The 23,171-nt window shown below is 37.6% G+C and overlaps 1 protein-coding gene across 1 annotated transcript in view; it reads left to right on the top strand.

The window, feature by feature from the left end:
- Rec114 (REC114 meiotic recombination protein) overlaps nt 1-23,171 on the top strand; it is a 112,588-nt gene that overhangs the window by 83,831 nt on the left and 5,586 nt on the right. The window contains exons 3-4 of the mRNA XM_046427914.2: nt 11,149-11,232; nt 19,678-19,887. Coding sequence (XP_046283870.1) covers nt 11,149-11,232; nt 19,678-19,887 — 294 coding nt within the window. The remainder of the gene's footprint in view (nt 1-11,148; nt 11,233-19,677; nt 19,888-23,171) is intronic.

Raw genomic sequence — 23,171 nt, 5'->3', positions numbered from 1 at the left:
GCCGCACCGCGCTGGGCCGCCAGGGGCTGCTTGCAGAGCCGGGTGGGCGGTGGCCGCGGGATTGGACCTCTGCGCCCGCGTGGCCGGCCAAGATTCACTTGTCTGGGACAAACTGTCGCCTCTAATAAACTTACTAATTCCCGGCAGGTCTCCTTTCAGCGGAATTTTGCTAGAAGTTCCTCAGTAGGTAGAATGTAGCTGTTTTAATGGGTCTTTCTGATCCCGTTAATGTGGAGATACTGAAAGTGCTGCTTCCTCGCCGGCCACCATGTTGGATCTCTCTTGTTTATATTCTTAATAGCTGCCATTCTGACTGGATTTAGATGAAATCTTAGAGTTGTTTTGATTTTCATTTCTCTAATTGCTAGAGATGTTGAACATTTTTTCATATATTTGTTGATTAATTGTATATCTTCTCCTGAGAAGTGTCTGTTCAGTTTCTTGGCTCATTTATTGATTGGGTTATTTGTTTTTTTGGTGTTAAGATTTTTGAGTTCTTTATATATCCTAGAGATTAGTGCTGTATCTGACATGTGTGTGGTAAAAATTTGTTCCCAAATTATAGGCACTCTATTCACCTCACTGATTGTTTCTTTTGCTGAAAAGAAGCTTTTTAATTTGAATCCATCCCATTTATTAATTCTTGTTATTAATTCTTGCGCTATAGGAGTCTTATTCAGGAAGTTGGGGCCTAATCCAACATGATAGAGATTTGGGCCTACTTTTTCTTCCAATAGACGCAGTGTCTCTGGCTTAATTCCTAGGTCCTTGATCCACGTTGAGTTGAGTTTTGTGCATGGTGATAGATAGGGATTTAATTTGATTTTGTTGCATATGGATTTTCAGTTTTCCCAGCACTATTTGTTGAACAGGCTGTCTTTTCTCCAATGTACGTTTTTGGCACCTTTGTCTAATATAAGATAACGGTAATTATGTGGGTTAGTGTCTGTGTCCTCTATTTTGAACTCTTGGTCTACAAGTCTATTTTGGTGCCAATAGCATATTGTTTTGTTACTGTTGCTCTGTAGTGTAGTTTAAGGTTTGGTATAGTGATGCTACCTGCTTCACTCTTTCTGCTAAGGATTGCTTTAGCTATTCTGGGTCTCTTAATTTTCCAAATGAATTTTATGACTACTTTTTCTATTTCTATGAGGAATGTCATTAGGATTTTGATGAAAATTGCATTAAATCTGTGTAGTGCTTTTGGTAGTATGCTTATTTTTGACTATTAATTCTGCCTATCCAAGGTAGATCTTTCCATCTTCTAAGGTCTCTTTAATTTCATTCTTTAGCATTCTGTAGTTTTTGTTGTAGAGGTCTTCCACCTCTTTCATTAAGTTGATTCCCAAGTATTTTTTTTTAAGGCTATTGTAAATGAGGTAGTTTTCCTCATTTCCCTTTCAGAGGATTTGTCACTGATATACAGAATGCCTTTGATTTATGGGTGTTGATTTTGTATCTTGCTACTTTGCTCAATTCATTTACTAGTTCTAGAAGTTTTCTGGTGGAATTTTTTGGGACTTCTAGGTATAGAATCATATTGTCAGCAAATGGGGCTAATTTGAGTTCTTCTTTACCTACTATATCCCTTTAAAAAAATCTATATCCCTTTAAATTGGGGCTTAGCATAGAAAGCTTTTACGATGTTGATATATGTTCCTGTTATCCCTAGTTTTTCTAGTATTTTGAACATGAAGGGGTGCTGTATTTTGTCAAATATTTTTTCTGCATCTATTGAGATGATCATATAGTTCTTTTCTTTAAGTCTATTGATGTGATGAATTAGACTTATTGGTTTCTGTATATTGAACCAACCTTGCATCCCTGGGATGAACCCCACTTGATCGTGGTGTACTATTTTTTTGATTTTTTTTTTATTCGATTTGCCAGAATTTCATTCAGAATTTTTGCATCTTTGTTCATTAGAGATATTGGCCTTAAGTTTTCTTTCTTTGATGTGTCTTTGCCTGGTTTTAGAGTCAGGGTGATATTGGCTTCATAGAATGAGTTTGGAAGTGCTCCCTCTTTTTCTGTTTCCTGAAATAAATTGAAGAGTGTTGGTATTAGTTCTTCTTGATGGTCTTGTAGAACTTGGCCTATGTATCCATCCGGTCCTGGGCTTTTCTTGGTTGGTAGGCTTCTGATGGTATCTTCTATTTCATCGCTTGAAACTGATCTGTTTAAATTGTGTATATTATCCTGATTCAATCTGGACAAATCATATGACTCTAGAAATTTGTCGATGCCTTTTATATTTTCTATTTTATTGGAGTACAAGTTTTCAAAATAATTTCTAATTATCTTCTGTATTTCTGTAGTGTCTGTTGTGATATATCCTTTTCATCATATATGTTAGTATATATATATTTGAGTTTTCTCTCTCTCTCTCTTCATTAGCATGGCTAAGGGTCTGTCAATTTTTGTTTTTTCAAAGAATCAACTTTTTGTTTTGTCAATTTTTTCAATTGTTTCTTTCATTTCAATTTCACTGATTTCAGCTCTGATTTTAATTGTTTCCTGTCTTCTACTGCATATGGTGTTGATTTGTTCTTCTTTTTCTAGGGCTTTGATATATAATGTTAAGTCATTTATTTGTTGGCTTTTTCTTCTGTTAAGGAATGAACTCCATTTGGCATGTTGTATCTGTGTTCTCATTCACCTCTAAGAATTTTTTTAATCTCCTCCTTGATATCTTTTGCAACTCATTGTTCATTCAGTTGCATATTATTTAGTCTCCAGGTGTTGGAGTAGCTTTTATTTTTTATTTTATCATTGATTTCTAATTTCATCCCATTATGACCTGATAGAATGCAGGGTAATATCTCTACTTTTTTTATATTTGCTAATAGTTGCGTTGTGGCATAATATATGGCCTATTTTAGAGAAGGATCCATGTGCTGCCGAGAAGAAAGTGTATTCGCTCGTTGAAGGATGAAATATTCTATATATGTAGGTTAAGTATAAGTTATTGATTGTATTATTGAGTTCTATAGTTTCTTTGTTCAGCTTTTGTTTGGAAGATCTATCCATTGGTGAAAGGTGTGTTAAAATCACCTGGAATTATTGTGTTGTGGTCTATTTGACTCTTGAACTTGAGAAGAGTTTGTTTGATGAATGTAGATGCTCCATTGTTTGGGGCATATATATTTATTATTGTTATTTTTTTTGATGAATGGTTCCCTTAAGCAGTATGAAATATCCTTCTTTGTCCCTTTTGATTAACTTTGGCTTGAAGTTTACTTTATTTGATATGAGGATGGAAACCCCTACTTGCTTCTGCAGTCCATGTGAGCAGTATGATTTTTCCCAACCTTTCACCTGCAGTCTGTGGATGTCTTTTCCTATGATATAAGTCTTTTTGAGGCATTTTTTAATCCAATCTGCCAGGTGATGCCTTTTGATTGGTGACTTTAGGCCATTAACATTTAGGGTTATTATTGAGAAATGATTTGTATTCCCATTCATTTTTGTTTATTTTTGGTATTTAACTTGACTTGATTTCTCCTTTGATTAGTTTTTCCTTTAGTGTAATACCCCCCTTTGCTGATTTTCATTGCTGTTTTTCAGTTTCTCTTTATGGAATATTTTGCTAAAGATGTTCTATAATGCAGGCTTTCTAGTTGTAAATTCTCTTAATTTTTGTTTATCATAGAAGGTTTTTATTTCATCATCAAATCTAAAGCTTAATTTTGCTGGATGTAAGATTCTTGGTTGGCATCTCTTGGCTTTAGGGTCTGGATTGAAAAATATGCTGAGATACAAATTGGTTTCCCCCTATATGTGATCTGATTCCTCTCTTTTGTGGCTTTCAAGATTCTATATGCTAGGCATTTTCATTATAATATGCCTTGGTATAAATCTGTTGTAATTTTGTAGATTTAGTGTCCTGTAAGCATCTTTTATTTGATTTTGCAATTCATTCTTCATGTTTGGGAAATTTTCTGATATTATCTCATTGAAGAGATTGTGCATTCCTTTGGTTTGAAACTCTGTGCCTTCCTCTATCCCGATAGCTCTTAGATTTGGTCTTTTGATGCTATCCCATAATCCTTGGATATTCTGCTCATGGTTCCTTACCATCTTCATGGTGTGGTCAGTTTTATTTTCCAGATTGTATACTTTGTCTTCATTATCTGATGTTCTGTTTTCCAAGTGATCTTCTAGTCTGTTGGTGATGCTTTCTCTTGAGTTTTTTGTTTGGTTTATTGTTTCCTTCATTTCAAGGATTTCTGATTTTTTTTTCAGAATCTCTCTCTCTTTCTTGAAGTAACTTTTGCTACCTGTATTTGCTCCCTTATCTGTTTATTGGTGTCATCAATGATTGCATATATTTGCTCTCTTATCTCTTTGTTGGAGTGATGAATTTTTGCCTGTATTTGCTCATTTAGGTCATTCTTTAATGCACAGATCATTTTAATTATGAACATTCTGAAGTCCTTCTCTGACATTTGATCAACTGTACTATCCGTGGATTCTGTTATTGCAGTATCTTGGTTTCTTTGGGGTACTTTCCTCCCTTGTATTTTCATGTTTTCTATGTGATTTCCTTACTTGTAGTGTGGATCTGAGGTATTACAGTTTCTACCCTATAATCTTGTAGTATCTGTGTAGATTATCTGTGTCTCACCTTGGTGCTGGGCTTCCAGATCTGCCAGTGTCCCAGGATGAATGCTACTGCAACTCTAGGTGGTAGCGGCAATAGCAAGAGGTAACTTGAGAGAGCAGTGGAGGTGCCCAAGATGGATGCAATGTCTCTCAGAGATGGGGCTGAAAGGTGGGCCTTTTACTGACTTTGGGATGCCTGCTCCAAGATGCAGCTGTTTCTAGGCCCTGTCTGTTGTCCCAAGGTAGAGGCTACTGCATGGGGAAGGCTTTGGGGATGACTGCATTGTCTCAAGATTAAAGTGGATTAGACCTGAGCTCCCAGTGCTGGTGGGGGTAGGGGTGAAGTGAACCCAAGCTTACCCTGGACCCTGGCTCTTGCGCAGGTCAGCAAGGCGGATCTCTTTTTTGCATTTTAATTAATTAATCTCAATTAATTAATTAATTAATTATAATTAATTAATTTAATTAATTTTAGTAGCCAGACATGGTGGCGCATGCCTGTAATCCCAGCCACTCAGGAGGCTGAGACAGCAGGATCAAGAGATCACAGCCAGCCTTAGCAATGGCGAGGTGCTTAGCAACTCAGTGAGACCCTGTCTCTAAATAAAATACAAAATAGGGCTGGGGTTGTGGCTCAATGGTTGAGTGTCCCCGAGTTTAATCCCAGATACAAAAAAAAAAAAAAATTTAGTTCAGTCATTTTTCTACTTCATCTATTCCAAGGATCATGACTGATTCTCATCAGTTGTCAGTAGCCTCTTAACGTCAGTGATTCTGATCTAGTTGGGAGTATTATCCCAAGCATCGGTTAGAGAAGCTGATTTGACACATGTCCTCATCCCGTTGGGCAAATTCTGTGGTTTTGTTTTTGTTTTGTTTTTAGCCCTTGCACAGCAGCCAGCCATTGTCAGAGCTCAATGACAGTGTCTTAGCAGTGGGCCTTGCATGCTGTGGAACTCAGAGCAGGTCACCTTACTGTGAGAAGCACACTGAAAGGCGGTCTGATGAGTGACCTGCTCTCACCAGACAGACAAGCTTTAAAAGAGGTGCTAACAGGGTTTACACAAGAGTTGAAGGAAATACTCATGCATGAGAGACAGAAGCCAAGTATTAGAGATTTATATGCACCGAGGTATTTGGACTTTATCCTGCAGATGTTTCTTGCAGTGGGGGTGTGTAGGGGAAAAGGGATGGCACATTCAAAAGAAGTGACTGCAGCAAGTTTTTGTTTTTTGTAACTACGGCAGTAGTATAGACAGATTGTGGAAAGAATTGGGCCTGGAGGAAGGGGACCATTTAGAGTATTGTGGTAATTCTGGGGAGAAATAATGGGCAGCCTGATGTGGGCAGTGACAGTGTCAATGGGGAGAATGGCAAGATGGAAAAGCTGTTAGGGGCTAGGATTGCTAAGACTTAGAGATTGATTGGTATTGAGAGAGGAGTAAGAAAAGGAGTCAAGCATGGTACCAGATCCGTCACTTCAGGGACTGATGGTGCTCAATGCCATTTGCAGAGTCAGCAGCAAGCATGGAGGGAGCTGTAGAGTTCTCAGATCTGTGGAGCAGCAAGAGGAGAAGTCCCATTAGACTAGAGATAGGAGGGGACAAGGTGAGGGCAGGGCTAAGAGCTAAGCATTTCTCTTTTCATAAACTTTCAATTTTAGAGTAGTTTTAGATTTACAGAACAGTTGTAAAGATAGTAGAGTTCCGTAAACTGATCATTTTTTTAGGTTCTGCGTCTACCTCTTCCTTATGCTCATGCCATATTGGTAATCTTGTTTGCACAAATGTTCTCCTATACATAAGAGACAGTGTAAAAATCAGAGCGGTATAAGGCATACAGTGGAAACTTACTCCCACCCCTGCCCCATCCACACTGTTCCTTCTCATTCCCTACAGACACCTTTTAGTTTCTTATGTATCAGTCCTTCCTGTTTCTCTACGCAAATGCAAGCAAATAAGAATATACATTCTGTTTCCTCCTTTTCTTATACAAAAGGAGTTTTGAGACTGGTTTATAAGAGCTACACTGTCCAAGAAGGTCACTACAAACCATATGTAACCAGCTACTGAGCAATTGATATGTGCTCACTTCGGGGATTGATGATACAACTAAAAAAAGGAATTTTAAATTTTATTTCATTTTAAATAGACTTAGAAGCAATGTAGAAACTTCATTTCAAACCTGACTTTACTGATTTTACTGTTTTGTTAGGGCTAGGACTACATTTCACTTTAACCCTCAGTAATACAGTGTTCAAACTGAGATATGATCTAAAATATACACCTCAATTTTAAAGATTTAAGTTTATTTTTTGTAGTCTTACTAATGTTTTAATATAAGGTAAAATAAACATTTTTAATAGATTAGGTAAAATAAAATATTAAAATTCAGCCAATTTCCTTTTGTTTCTTAAAGTGATTCTATAAAATTTTACGTATGTGGAGAGCACTGATACAGAGCTTTCATTACTTTTTATAATTGTATAGTATTCCATTGTACATAGTACCATAATTAATTTAACAATTCCACCTAGATGTGCACTGAGTTGTTTTCAGTTTTTTTTTTTTTTTTTGTAAGTTAAGAAATGCTTAACCTTATCCATTTATCATTTCACATGTGTGGAGGTTGATCTGTAAAATGAATCAATGCCCAGCACTGGGGTTGCTAGGACAGAGGTTAGTGTTTTTGTAATTTTGATATTACCAAAAATTGTCCTGTATCAATTTGTAATGATCCTCTAGTAATGTGTGTAAGTTTCCCCATATACTGCCATTTGAAACTATAGTTATTTATATTTGGGTAATATAAAAATAAATTTCTTACTAATTCTGAGAGCATTTAAGAAGAAATTGCAGATGCCTTGCCTAGCTTCTTTTTCTGTTTTTTAAAAAAATAAAGAATACTTACCATTGATGCTAAAAGTCTTATTAAAATTTGCCTTTTAGAATTGACTTCTTTTTTAAAAAATGAAAATGAAGAATTAGCCCAAACTGTTTTCCTGGAAGTAAATTTCTATTCAAGGTCCAACTTTCATCATACTTAGATTTAGAAAGAGGGATTTGGGGAAGACTCAAATGGATAAGGAACATTTTCTTTTATTTTCCAAGAGTTAAAAATTTCTTGAATTATTCCAGTAGCCCTCCCTGGCTGTAGTGGACTCACATTTCAGGGGAAAAAAGCAGTTTGCTTGCAATTTTTTGCATAACTGTCCATTAAATGGCCTCTGGATTAATTTTACTGTATGCTAAAATACATTCTCACGTAGGCTGCTTCACCAAGGACTGACCACATAATTAGAGTTTCAGAGTTGTCATAATCATTAGATAGACTGTTCTATTTAGTTTATTAAAAAGCTGCAGAAAAAAGCTCATCTTTTCACCTTTTTTTTTTTTAAGCAGCAAAGAAGTGTTTATTGTGAGCTAGCTCGGTACTCTGCGTGCACACGGCAACTGGTGACTCTAAGAGGCCCTGAGCCCAGGGTTTGTAGTAGTTTTATACACTCTTTGGGGAAGGCAGGGACTTCACATACATCATAGCATCTCTTAACAAATCATCACACACTGTGGGAAAAACATAAAACAACTCTAAAACATGATTAGCACATTCACTGGCGGGAACAAGTTGGTAAGGGTGATTGGTTAGTACAAGAAGGGGATTCATTTGAACTGATTGGTTTAGGCCACGAGGGGAGTATATGCTGAACTATGTGGCTTCCCAACATGTTATCAACCACCATAAACTACTGGGGGGGGGGTTCATCTGGCATCCCAGGTATTTTCCCTGTCTCATGCTGATTGGTGGTTGCTAGGGGGTTGCTATGGGTCCTCACCTAGCCTGACTGAGTCAAGGACACCTGGCTCCGCAGATCTCTCCTGTTATTTGTTGATAAACAGCTCAGCAGGGTGGGTATGTGCCTAGGAGTGCTCTGTGGGTCTTTCCAAGGACAAGGGTCACACCCCCTTCCTTGGTCAGGCTTTGCTGTGAGGTAGAGGCTGGTTTCTCATTCCCCCCTTTGTCTGGAAACTTGGGAACCAATCATAGTTCCCTAAGTTGGGGGCCTATTTGGGCAGGCTCTACATCTTAATAAACAGTAACCCTCAGGGAACAGTCTTCAGCTTCCCAGACTCACTCAAAATTGGCCTCCTAGATCCAACCTGACTCAATTTACCTATCTACACTGTCTATTTCTGACTTCATTCCTCCCTCTAATTTTAAGAACTCCTTATTGCTGTAAGGAGAAGGGGCGACGGCTTGTTCTGGCTACTTCAGAGCTGAGAGGGGGCATTGAATGTGAGGGGCTCGACGACATGGGGGATGACGTGGGGGACGTGAGTTTCCTTTTAGAAGTCAGTTCCATTTGAAGTCTGGTTGGGGAAAAACATGTTGTCATCTGAGGATGGGTGCTTCATACAACTTTAGAACACCAACTTGATATAATTGCTCTTTTAAAGCTTCTACCTTACAGACTTGTATACTGGCCAGGTTTTCATCACCTCTCGATCGGGGTATCTGGGTAGGCTTATAAGGGGGATCCATATGTTATGCTCAAATTCAGGACCCCCAAAAGACCACCAGAGACCAAGATTGATGTAAGCAGCAAAGAAGTGTTTATTGCGAGCTAGGTCGGTCCTCCGCGCACACACAGCAACTGGTGACGCTGAGAGGCATCTTTTCACCTTAAGGAGCAGACCAACTGCCCTCTCTGCCATTTTTGTTAGTGCCTCCCCTCACCTCACAGATGGAAATGAAGAACTGAACAGTCAGTATCCAGAAACAAGCCACTTCAAATTTTCCATTCATAATAATCTGAAAATAAGATTCTTGTGAAGAGAAATGTCACTATGTTGTGAGGGATGTGCCAAATAAGTTCATAAATTAGTATAATGAAACACGTTTCTTACGAATAGAAAAAATCACATTTTGGCAAATCCTAGCGGCACATAAATGCATTTTATTGCAAATGTGATTATGGACATTTACTGTTGGGGGATTTTCTTAATTCTCAGTATGCAAAGATTAAGACAGAGAAAGAAAAATGTTGACTGCTGATGTTGATCATGAAGAAGAGCAGCAGGACACAGGGCCTGTGTGTTGAGGTCACCTCAGTGATGGGTGCTATTGGGTCATTTCTACTCTGTGGAAGTTAAAAAACAAAAAGATATACAACTTGTGTGTGTGTGTGTGTGAGAGAGAGAGAGAGAGAGAGAGGGAGAGGGAGAGAGAGAGAGAGAGAGAGAGAGAGATATCTTTAAAATTCTTTTTCTGTTCTAATTAGTTATACATGACCGTAGAATGCACTTTTGATACATCATATATAAATGGAGTATAATTTTTCATTCTTTTGATTGTACAGGAGATAGAATTCCACCAGTCATATAGTTATATATGTCTGATTCATAATGTCTGATTCATCCTAGAATCCTTCCTCTGCCCATACTCTCTCCCCTCCTTTCATTCCCCTCTACCTAAAGTAAGTATTCTTCCCTAGTCCCCCTGACCCCTATTGTGAATTAGCATCCACATATCAGAGAAAACATTTGGCCTTTGGTTTTTTTGGGATTGACTTATTTCATCTAATATGATAATCTCCAGTTCCATCCATTTACTGGCAAATGCCATAATTTCATTCTTTAAATCTGAGTGACATTCATATATATATATATATATATATATATATATATATATATATATATATATATATATATATAAAACTTTTTAAAATTTATTTATCTATTTAAGGGCATCTCAGTTGGTTCTATAGTTTAGCTATTGTGAGTTGAGCTTCTATAAACACTGATGTGTCTGTATCACTGTAATATGCTGATTTTAAGTCCTTTGGGTATAAACCGAGGAATGGGATAGGTGGGTCCAATGGTGGTTTCTTTCCAAGTTTTCTGAGGAATCTCCAGGTGGATCAAAGACTTGGGCACTAGACCAGAGACCCTGCATCTAATAGAAGAAAAAGTAGGCCCAAATCTTCACCATGTTGGCTTAGGATCTAAAGCACAAGAAGTGAAATCAAGAATCAATAAATGGGATGGATTCAAACTAAAAAACTTCTTCTCAGCAAAGGAAGCAATCAGTAATGTGAAGAGAGAGCCTACAGAATGGTAGAAAATCTTTACCACCTGCACCTCAGATAGAGCACTAATCTCCAGGATATACAAAGAACTCAAAAAACTTGACACCAAAGAAACAAATGACCCAATCAATAAATGGACTAAGGAACTGAACAGCCACTTCACAGAAGAAAATATACAATCAATCAACAAATATATGAAAAAATGTTCAACATCTCTAGCAATTAGGCAAATCAAAACTGCTCTAAGATTTCATCTCACTCCAGTCAGAATGGCAATTATCAAGACTACAAGCACCAGTAAATGTTGGTGATGATGTGGGGGAAAAGGTACACTCATACATTGCTGGTGGAACTGCAAATTGGTACACAACTTTTTAATAGGAAACAGCTATACCGTAATTGTTCCTCATGTCCCTTTTTGCTTCTGTTGCTAATTTTGCCTAATTACTTTGTTGCAGGAAGGCTTTTCACTCGTTGATAGCAAGAACTGGTTGAAGATCGTAAGACGCATGGATTGTCTGTTGTTTGGCACAACAATAAAGGCAAGATAAAGTGGGCTGTGTAGCCAACTATTTTTAAGCTAATGATCAGTCTTTTCTCATCTCCAGTGTGTGAATGGTGGGGTATACGGGGCTTCTCTCTGTAGAAAATGGGTGCTGGGAAGAACACACATGTTGAAGAAGGGTTTGCATTGTGAGCCAAACATGAAACTAGGGATATAAAGGCAGAAGCCTCAGTAGCAAGAGGATATCTCGAAAAGTGAAAGGCTTTGGTGGATTTGTCACCATATGTCAAGTGGAGCTGTGCAACCTTTCTCAGTCCCCCAAGCACAAACCGGGAAGAGACAGCATACAGCATGTGTTGGCTTGTTCCTTAGATGTTTTAAAAGGTGTATATAGTTGAATGCTTCACTGAATATGTCTTTTTAGTTTTTCCCTGTTTAATATTTTAAAATATAATTCCTATTTTTTTGCCTTCTAGCTGTATTAAACATAAAGAACGAACCTCATCAAAGAAACATGCAAATGAATCACATGGATTATTTTCTTTCATAACTATAAAAGATTATTTTCTTTTATAACTATAAAAATCAATCTGTTAACATTCACTGAGTAAATAATATTGAAATTTATGTGAAAGATACTAATTTTTAACGAATGTGTAGACCTTGAGAATTGAAAGAGGAAGAAGTCTTCAGGTGCATCTAATGGAGGGGTCTTACCCTGGGGTGCACAGACCTCCAGATGGTCCCCATAGAGTTCAAGGTATCCATGAACTTGCAGGGATTTTCACTGACCTCTAATTGAAATTTATCATTTCCTTCTATTTATGAAAGTAGTTTACAGAGCATAGTAGTGTTAGACCTTCCCATCAATGGCTATCACAGGTAATTTCATATCACGTTATAGTTGTTTGAGATATCTCAGATGTCATTTATACTCATCAAACCTCAAAATTAAGATGGTTGTTAGTTCTACTTTTAAATCCTTTTATTGAATATATTAATAAAGAAGCATATCCTATCAGTTCACAAATTAGTGTTTTAATATTGTGATAAACTAATTTACTATAATTGGTTGTTTTTCTTTGCCTTTTATCTGATTAAAAGCATTGTTCTGAGAAAGATTCACTGTCTCACCAGACTACCAAAGGGTTCTGGGGCTCACATTCCAAAACGTTCAAGAACCCCTGTCTAAATTTTACATATGAGGAAACTGAATTAGATGTAAGCCAACAGCCAAGGTTAAGACTAGCTCTCAGGGAACCAGCTGCCCATTGGTCTTCTGACTCTCAGCTTAGGACTGGATGAATGTTTCAGTGTTTTAAAAGTCACCCATGTTCTTTGTTTGATATTTGACTTTTAATATTTTCTAATTACATATTATTATTTAAATTTTTTTTTTTTGTACTAGGAATTGAACCCAGAGCCACATACCCAGTGTTTTTTTATATTTTATTTTGTGATGGGGTTTTGTTAAATTGCTGAGGCTGGCTTTGAACTTGCAATTCTCTTGCCTCAGTATCCCAAGCTGCTGGGATTTCAGGTGTATGACTCTGTGCCCAGATTATTAAAAAATTTAGTGAAGTATAAAGTGCAAAGTAAAAACCAACTGTAATGTGACTCCTCAAAAGTAACCATTATTAACATTTTAGAATTTTGACTAGGCATACATTAGGACTGTGTTCAGATGAATGTAATAAAAAACTCAGCTATAATGACCCCCCCACACACACATAGTTCTTTTTTTCACTTAATAAGAAATCAAAGCCAGATATGGTGGCACATGCCTGTAATACCAGCTACTCAGGAAGCTGAGGCTGGAGGATCCTAAGGCTGAGGTCAGCCTTAGCAACTTAGTGAGGTCCTGTTCTCAAAATGAAAAATTAAAGGGGCAGGAGATGTAACTCACAGGTAGAGCACCTCTGGGTTCAATTCCTAGTACTATAAATAAATAAATAAATAATTTAAAAATAGGCCATTTCCAGCATTGGTTTAGCAGCTCAGCAGTGTCAAGCTCAATGTCTCTCTCTCGGCCTGTTCCTCACAGTTGTAAAATGGCAGTGGCAGCTCTATTATATTTCCATTTGAGAAAGGTCAGCATCTCCTATAAGGTTCTCTCCCTCCAGCAACCCCTAGATGTCTGCAGTGTGTCTGTCATAGACTGCAAAGACTAGTGTTTGGTTTTTCCAGTCTCTCCTTTGGATTGACTTATGGCAATTAACAGTGTCTGCCATATACATAATTCATAAAAATAAGATTGTAATATTCTGCTATTTTGTCATATAGCATTAAATCAGGGGACATTATATCAAATTATCATGTAGTCTTTAAAAACATTCATAATAGCTGTGTAGCATATTACTCTTTGAATACACCATGATTTAACTAATCTCCAATTGTTCACTATTAAAAATGTTCTGATTTTCATTAAATTTAGAGGGTTCTTGAAATAGAAATCCTAGAAGTATGAACATTTATCTTGTAAATTTGCCCTCCAGATAGGTTGTCCCTGTTTCTACTGCACTAGCTGTGTATTGAATATTCACTTATCCAGATCCTCTCCAAGACGGTGATATAATTTAAATTTACCAACTAGATTCTAATTTGAAGTAGAAATGAGCATATTCCTTTAATTTGCATTTCTTTGATTCCTAATGAGAATGAACATTGTTAGAATCTGTACTTCTTCTGAGAATCATCTACTTTTTTTGCTTTAATTCTTAAAGTATTTAGATACTATGTGTATAGAGTAATCTGCATAGCTATATGTTTTAATATAGTTGAGTATATATCACATATAGATATTTTTAAAATATTTAAGGCTGGAATGGGGAACAACTAGAGACTCTGGAGCCTGAGGCAAGAGGATTGAAAGTTCAAGACCAGCCTCAACAACTTAGCAAAGCCCAAAGCAATTTAGTGAGACCCTGTATCAAAGTAGAGAATAAAAAGGGCTAGAGGTGTGGCTCAGTGGTAAAACACCCAGGGTTCAATCCCTAGTATAAAAAAAAATTAAGGTTGGTAACCTTTGACTTATGTTCTTTATCTCAAAAGATTTATATAGATAGTTCTTTTGAGATAAAGAACATAAGTAAACTTAAGTTGTTGAAGCTGACCTTAAGAATTTTTTGATGATTTTGTCTGTCCTAGGCTTTGAGGTTATATATATAAGATATATATCCTGGGTATTGAGCCCAGGGGTGCTCTACCACTGAGCTACATCCCCAGCCCTTTTTATTTTTGAGACAGGGTCTTGCTAAGTTGTTGAAGCTGACCTTAAACTTGGGATTCTCCTGCCTCAGCCTCCCAAGTCTCTGGGATTTTAGGTGTGTGCTATCGCACCCGGCTTCAGGAAGTAGTATTAAACATTAAGTACAACTCTAGCTGTTGATTGTATATTCTTTACTATGTAAGGGAGATGTTCTTTCAATAATAGTTTATTTGCTAATACTTTTTCAATATTACATATTAAATTTTAGCAAATGCTTTTTGAGTCTATCAAGATGATATTGTTTTTCCTACCTTTGATCTATTGACTTGATGTCATATAATAATATTAAACCATCAGCTGCAGGGGGAGGGGGGCAGCGCTGGGGTTGTGGCTCAGCAGTAGACCACTTGCCTAGCGCGTGCAAGGCCCTGGGTTTGGTCCTCAGCACCACATAAAAATGAATAAATAAAACAAAGGTATTGTAAAAACAAAACAAAAACATCATCAGATGCTTCTTTTTGCCTTACCTGTCAAGGAGTATTTTTGGTGCTTTTTGCCTTGTATAACTTTTAGTTACTAAGTATTATGTAGCATACACTATTGTTTAAACGGACAGATGTTGGAAGCAAAATTTCATTCTTTTAACAGAAGTTTAATAAAACTTAAATTCTGTAGGTAATACACATTATATTTCTTTTCTCTCTGGATTAACATTCATAGATTTGAATGAATTATGTCTTTTAAGGGAGGTTGAAATCACAGATTTAGTAAATTACGGCTGCTTTTTTTTTTTTTTTAGCAATTCTGAGCAAATAGATCCTGGCTTATCAGCTAATGGTAGACATATAATTCTTTATCTGAAGGGCACTTTGGGCTCAAAGGAGTGAACCTAAGCTACTGTTCTCTTTTACTTCTCTCCCCTAGTGGCCACTGAAGAATTTTTTGATGATTTTGTCTGTCCTAGGCTTTGAGGATATGTTTCAAAGTAAAGCAAATACTCAGGTTCATCCTCTGGTCTTATTAAGTCCATTTTATATTACTTTAGTTAGTTAACGGTTCTGGGGGTCTAAGACCACATCTGATGATGGTCCTCTTGCTGTCAGAATCCTGAAATGGCACAGGGCATCACATAGCAAGACCCAGGGAGCACACACTGTTTAGCCTCTCTTCCTCTTCTTGTAAAGGATTCAATCCTAGGGGGGCTCTGCCCTCATGAATTTATCTAATCCTAATCACTTCCCAAAACACACCTTTAAAGAGCAGTCAGATTAAATGTCCACCCTCTCGATGCCTTGTGGTGGGGATTAAATTTCAACACATGATCTCTTGGGGGACTCATTCAAACCATATCCAAGCCATAGCACTGGTTAAGTCTTTTATTGGTACTTTGCCATGTATTTTCTGTAGTATAGGAAGTCACCATTAGTGATGAAGAAAATTTCCATTTGGGTATCCTGGTGGTGCTGGAGACATTACAGATCTAGGTAATGAATCTGAAACCAGTAGAAAAGCCCCTGAGTTTGAGACCTCTGATATCTCCCTTGCTGTTCTGTGATGTAGTGCTACCTGGGTGCTAGTATCCCAGGTGCCTGATGCCTGTCAGCCATCTGCTACAGAGGCTGTAGATAAAGCATGCCTGCAGCAGCACATAGGGGCTTGCTCCCTCCTTAAATTGAAGTCTTGGTTTTCTTGTACATGCAGTTAAGTGTAAAAGAGATTGGCACTTGTCCTTAACTTTTGTTTCCTCAAGAAGTCTGTGCAAGGTTGGGGTTGTGGCTCAGCGGTAGAGCACTCGCCTAGCATGTGTGAGGCCCTGGGTTCGATCCTTAGCACCACATAAAAAATAAATAAATAAAAATATTGTGTCCAACTACAACTAAATAACTAAATATTAAAAAAGAAGTCTGTGCAAAATGGCATTTTCTGTAAGTTCTTATAACTTGAAATTAAGTATTTGGTAGTAGGGTGGATACAACTTATCATGTAAACCACAACTTAAAATACAGTAATTATGAGCTGACCTCCTTAGATAATCGAAACTGGAAATTTGGGGCACTTCATGACTGTGGGTATAATTCATTTCAAAGCAAATTGTTCTTTCTGACTTTTAAGTATTAGTATTACAAAAAACATCTCTTCAAGCCAAGCAGTCCTTTTGGTTATCCATTGTGATACCCCATGCCATTAAGGATGTATGATGAAGATACAACTTGTTTTCAGATTTTTTCTGATGTACATTGGCTTTATCTTGGGTCCACATGCATTGAAAGGAGTATTTCTGACTTCAGATGATAAGCTGAAATTCTGAGAATTTTATAGAAGCAAACATGGAACAAGACCATCAGATATATAACCTCCTACCTTTTTGGAAGTACACTCCAAAGCAACCTTAACTATCCAAACTGATACTTCCTGCCTGGAATCTTGCTCCCTCCCTTCCTCCCTTTCTTCCTTTTTTTTTTTTTTTTTTTGGTGGTGGTAGTAGGGGGTGTTGGGCCTCATGCTTGCTAGGAGGGCTCTACCACTGAGCTACACCCCAGCCCTACCAAACTGATTCTTAGTGCACTCACATGTAGGTGCCTCTAGACTTACATAATTGGTCTCAGATTTTTTACTCTCTTTATAATTAGTATCTGTCTGCATGTGCATACAAGCTTTTCAGCTGGCTATGAAGTACAAGTTTTGATGTGTTGTTACTCAAAAGGTTAATTAGACAATTACAAAATCCTAATAGATATTAATAATAAAAGCAAACAGATATTACTATAAGCTGAAAGTATAATTCTCTTATCAGTTCTTTTCCCTTCCTGAGGGAAAGTTAGCTTTTAATTACTCTTCATAATTTGGGGATTATTCATCCAAGAGAAAACTGGCTAAGGGTATTGAACAGGCAATACACGAAAGAAAAAATACAAATGACCAGTAAGTGTAAGAAAAATGTTCAGCCTCATTGGGCATGGTGGCTCACACTTGTAATCCCAGTTATTTGGGAGGCTAAGGCAGAAAGATGGAAAGTTCAAGGCCAGCTTCAGCAACTCAGTCAAAATAAAAAACAAAAAAGTGGTAGAGTGTCCCTGGGTTTAATCCCCAAAACGAGAGAGGGAGGGAGGAGAGGGAGGGGGAGGAGGATAATTCAACCTCACTTGTAATGAAAGAAACAAAAATTTTAACATCCATGTTGGTTAAAGTTAAAAGGAATAAGAATCTCCAGTGTTGGAGGGTTCAGGGAAATGGGTACATACTTTTAGTGGGAATAAATTGATCCTCTCTTGCTACAGGGCAGTGTGGCATTATGTACCAAACTATGAAATACACATATTCTGTGACCCAGCAAGTCTGCTTTTAGGCATTTATATACAAAGATGTATGTATAAGTGTGCTTAACTCAAAGCTTTTGGTTTATAATAGGAAAAAAGGGTGGAAATAACCTAAATGTTTGTCAGTAGGGGGCCAGTTAAATAAAGGAATACTCTTCAGCCTTTCAAAGTAATGAGGTACACTTCTATTTTTACATACTTATTGTTAAATAAAAAATTAGGTTACAGAACAGCAGTGTGGCTTAAAATATACGTACACAATATATATATAACCTATATATTATGTATTATATATTTTTACATATTTATGTACGATTTTATTATTATATGTACATAAAACATGTGCATGCATATGTGTATATATGAGAATATTTCTTTTTCATAGTTTTTTCAGTATCAAAGGGGGTAATGATAATAGATTACTTTTACATGCAAGGAAAAAATTAATTCAAACTTTCCAAAAGAAGCCAACATTATCAATAAAAAGGGGTAGGGACATCTATTCTTCTGACTGTGATACCTTACAATTTCTGAGTCATGCCCAGTGCCCCAGAACCTAAACACATGGCTTTGCTTAATGGATTTTTAAATTATTTGTGAAGTCCTGGGAATTGAATCTAGGATCTCTTCATGTTAGGCAATTCTACACCACTAAGCTACACCCCTAACCCCTTGATGAATGTACTGAAATAGTATAAATTGTGAATAGGAAAATCAGGGACTATTTGCTGATAGAAACTTTCAGGATTTCAGTGGCTTAATTAGAAATGTTTTCACAGTAGCAATGTGGTTTATATATTCACTAAGTGAAAAGGACTGTCACTATGTTGATATTGGCACGTGCATTTCTTTACAGAAGAAACTGAACAAATACAGTCCTGTTTGGGGTAGCTTTTATCCAAGTTGACTCATCTACACTAGGCAGAATATTAGACTAGAAAGAGGATACTACTACTAAACTAATGATTCTGTGTTATGTTACAGTTTGGGTCTGTTTTTTAAACTTACAATCAAGTAACTTTGTAGCTGGCAGATTTTACTAAAATTTTAATGGCATCTGTTCACACAGGGACTGGGGTCTTTAATTTGTTGTATGAGTTACATCCCTTGGCAAATTAGCAAAGGGATGTAACTAATTTGCTATTTGCCAAGGGATGTAACTCATACCAAATTAAAGACCCCAGTCCCTGTGTGACTTGTGTGGTGGTCTGGCCTCCCAAGGATAAAGGGCACCAGAGATTATTTATGACATTTGCTGTCAGCATTTGCCTGTAGCCTCTTCTCCAGTACTAGTTAAGTTCACTGCCTTGTTTAATGTGGCATCTACCAGGTTTGTGCTTTCATATTTTCAGTTTAGAAATTTTTTGTTGAGCCAGATTATACAGCATTATCCTGATTCTCCATTTAAGGAATTTGAAGCTCTAAATTTTGTATTCCAAAGCAAGACAAAGCATTGATCTTCCACTGCAGCCATGTACAGACTTTTCCATTTTTGCTGGTATTAGTTCCCTAAGGGAAATGAATTTCACTATGAGGAATAACTTCCAGAGGGAGAAGGAAACAAATTTTTGATTTCTCTGTACCTCCACTAACAAGCAAGGATTATTGCTTCCACATGTGCTGCTCTGCCCTTTCCAGACAAAGGGAACCCACTCACTAGAAGACCCTACAATAAATCAAAGTCAAGGCGGGGTGCAGTGGTGTACGCCTGAAATCCCAGCTTCTTGGGAGAATGAGGCAGGAGGATTATGAGTTCAAAGCCAGCCTCAGCAACTTACCAAGGCCCTGAGCAACTCAGGAGACCCTGTCTCTAAATAAAATATAAAAAAGGACTGGGGATGTGGCTCAGTGATTCAGCACCCCTGGGTTCAATCCCTGGTACCAAGAAAAAAAAAAAAAATCATGATCAAGTGATACGACAAGGGTCTCTCAGGATAACTTTTGATTTGTCAAACAGAATAAGAGCCGCATGTTTCGCATACAGTTTGGTGGGGAGTCCAAGGAACAAGCGCTGGAACACTGCTGCAACTGTGTGCAAAACCTGTCCCAGTATGTAACTGTTCAGATGCCCGAGGGAATCATTCAGGAGCTCCATCCAAGACCTGGCCCATGGGCAGGTGGAAGCCAAGGGAAGGACTGTGCAAAGAGGTCCCCAGTGCAGCATGGGGTAAGTATGCTGGGCGTTGGCCATGCAGGAAACCTGGCAGTGTAATGTGTGGATGGGCCCCCAAATCTCAACAGAATTGTCAGACCTATTGGGTTTGTAGTTCAAAGATACCTAATGTTGAGTGACTTTAAAATTGGAAGGCCAGTAACCACTGTAACTGATTATAATCCTAGAAATGAGACAGGGAGTCTCAGCTGCATTCTGGGTGTCACTACAGAACAGTGCTTCCCAATGTGTGGTCCATGGACCCCTCTCTTGAGGTCCTTTCACCTAGCCCACAGGTTGTTATTTACATAATAATAAGACATTGCTTGCCATTTTCACATTTTCATTGTCCACATGGATGGGACAAACATCCTGAGTACAGCTACTGTCAGTACAAACCAAGCAATGGCACCATGCTATGCCAGCAGTCAGATTCTTCACCAGTAAAAACAACCATGTTTTTTTTCAGGAAAGCACCTGAGTGGCACTTGCATCGTGAGCTGCACTGACTGTTCTCTTGTGGCGCATTACCACTGCACCAGGGTACCCCTGACACAAGGGTCATTCAGATTTGGGTGTTTGATGGAGGCCTTCTCAAAATGAATGAAGTGAGCCTCTCACTACAGGATAGCAACTGGTAGTATTTATTGACAATGATAAAATGGAAGCTTTCAAGTAGAAGTTAAAATCTTGGAAAGCTTGTGTCGAAACCATATGAGCTTCACACTTTCCTAATCCAGGTGACTTTTCTGAGGGTGCTTAATGAACATGACATTTTTTTTTTTTTAAATAAACAGATGACATTATGAAATGTGTTAACCTTTGGAAGATTTGTGTAGTTCATTGAACTAATATTTTCCAAATGACCTGTGCATTTGCTACAAAATTATATGTGGATAAAACAGCTGTTCAAAATGCTAGATAGACCAGTGGATTTTAGTGTAACAGTAGTTCATTACTGTGGTTTCAGATTTTATGTTGCATAAAACATTTAAACAACCACCACTTAGGTTTGGGTGTCATATCAAGAATACCTGCAATTATATGAAAAAGCTGTTTTAAAATACTCAGTCTTCCATCTTCATGTGTGTGTAAGGTCAGATTTTGTTTGAGTACTTGAGCTAAAATGACATGTAACAGCAGATTGCTTGCAAAGGCAGATAGAAGAATCCAGCTACTTTTTATTGAGCTAGATGGTAAAGAGATTTATAGAAATCTTTACATTTTGTTTTTAGAAAAGTGTTATTTTTATAAAAATGTTTTTAATGTTAATATCCAATGAGTTTTAAGTGAGTAAAGTTTTGTTTTAATTTATAACTCAAGTGAGGTGAGGCCCTCAGTATCATGTGAGAGGGCAAGAGGATCTAGAGATAGAAAGTTTGAAAGTGTATCTCAGCATTTCTTGGGCACAGCCCCAAATGTTGTTAAAATGAGCATCTACCTCTGCTCTGGAGATGGATTTCCAGTTCCAAGTTGGGTTTTTTCTTTTCTACTTTGAGAAGTGATTTTCCAAAGTCTGGTTTTCCAATCCCTTTATCTCCTTAGTTCCCCTTCACCAAGACAATTCATTTTTGCTGTTTGTTCACAGAATTTCTTTTCATTCACCTTTTGATGTGAATATAAATGTACATTGTCTGTATTGTCACTCATAATTTCTCTTAGGTGAACATTAAATTACATTGTAAAGTTTTTTTTTCATTAAGCATGTGCTGATTTCCCTCTGAATGTGTTTGGTTTGCCAGATTCTGGTGTTTTAGTATTCTTTCCCTTCATTTGATCTTCTTTGTGAAAATGCTGGAGCTTGTCTTACAGACACTGGATCCAATTACATACAATGTGTCTCATCAGCTCCTGCTATATTCTTTAAGAGTGCTCTCCATACAAATGGGATGGGATGGTTTACTGTGAAGTACTTTATTGCTTATGAGTCCTTGCCCTCAAACTGAATTTTTCTTTTCCAGTTTTCATTGGCCATTAGATTCAGATTATGTATAATTTACCCAATGCCTGGAGTGTAGCAGCAGGAACCCAGTAGGATCCCACGGTTTGGGAACTAAATTTGGAATGCCTTATAAAAGTAATGAAGACACATTAGGCTACTTAATTATTATCTAAATATTTTAAAATACAAGATAAATTGCAGTTGTACCCCATGGCAATGCATGTAGGCTGAGTTGTGAGCTAGTGCAGATGAATTCTCCAGCTCTCTAATTTTAAATGCTGGTCCTAATGTCTACACAGAAATACCCTGAAAGTGGTTAGAAAGCTTTCATGTATTTTCTTGGGTCTATATTCAGGGACTCTTCTGATATGTAACTTGCTGTTCTGACTAGATGAGAGAGCATGATATTGTACAAAGACCACAGGCTTTGGAATCCAAACAGATTGAAGCTAGAATCCTGGCCCTAGTTCTTGGTAGCTCTGTGATCTCTGCAAGCCACCAAGCCTCAACTGTAGAATGGCGAAAGTAAAATTTTGCATAGAAAAGAATGAGTACTGCACCTGCTAAACCTAACCTAAATCACATTACATTATTGCTATTATTTCCAGTATTGTTACCTTTTCAGATCTGCCTTTCCTTGCAAATGAACCAATTAGCATCCAGGTCAAGTAGGGAGAAGGTTTTGGGTACACAACTGCTGGTGCCCAAGTGGCCACTTTCTGCTGGACTTTTTATGCTAATAAAGGGAAGAGTTCACATGCAAACTGCAGTCCCCCTTCCTGTCTTTCCCAACCTCCATTCTGGGGTGGGCCTGGGTGCTTCACAATATCTGTAGAGCAGAAGACAAGTTGGAGAGGTCAGTTCTGGACTGCAGACATAGAGGCACTGCCTAGAACATTGTCTTCCTAATGACAAAAAAAATTCTCAGATGGGCCCCTAATGGTTAGTGTACACATTTGGTGTCATGATCCTTTTCTCAGAGTTTACCTGAAGAGTTGTAAGGTGTGGCCAAGTTCTGGCCACCCTGCTGCTCTCCTACATTCAGGTGTCATTTTTCCAGTACCTATATATGTTTTAGTCTAAAATAGTTCCCTTCTTTGCAAATAGGGATAATTCCATGTCTATTTAAAAGTTCTTGAGTCATTTCCTGGCTCCTGTTGTAGTTTTTACTTTTCCTCAGCCTTGTAATTTTGTTAATTGTGGCCTAACCAGGTGTTTCTGAGGGCTCCTGAGGCAACCCAGCCCACCCCAGAATAGAAGGTAGGAAAGATAGGAGGAGGGCACTGAAGTTTGTATGTGAACTTCCTCCCTTTGTTAGCATAAAAAGTTCAGAAGAAAGTGGCCATGGATGCTAGTA

This window comes from Marmota monax, unplaced genomic scaffold (genome assembly GCF_021218885.2).
Source record: "Marmota monax isolate L192 unplaced genomic scaffold, Marmota_monax_Labrador192_F-V1.1 WCK01_AAM20220418_F8-fsc00111, whole genome shotgun sequence".
Taxonomy (NCBI): domain Eukaryota; kingdom Metazoa; phylum Chordata; class Mammalia; order Rodentia; family Sciuridae; genus Marmota; species Marmota monax.
Note: the sequence above shows the minus strand (reverse complement) of the source record. Positions and strands in the feature narration are given on the sequence as shown.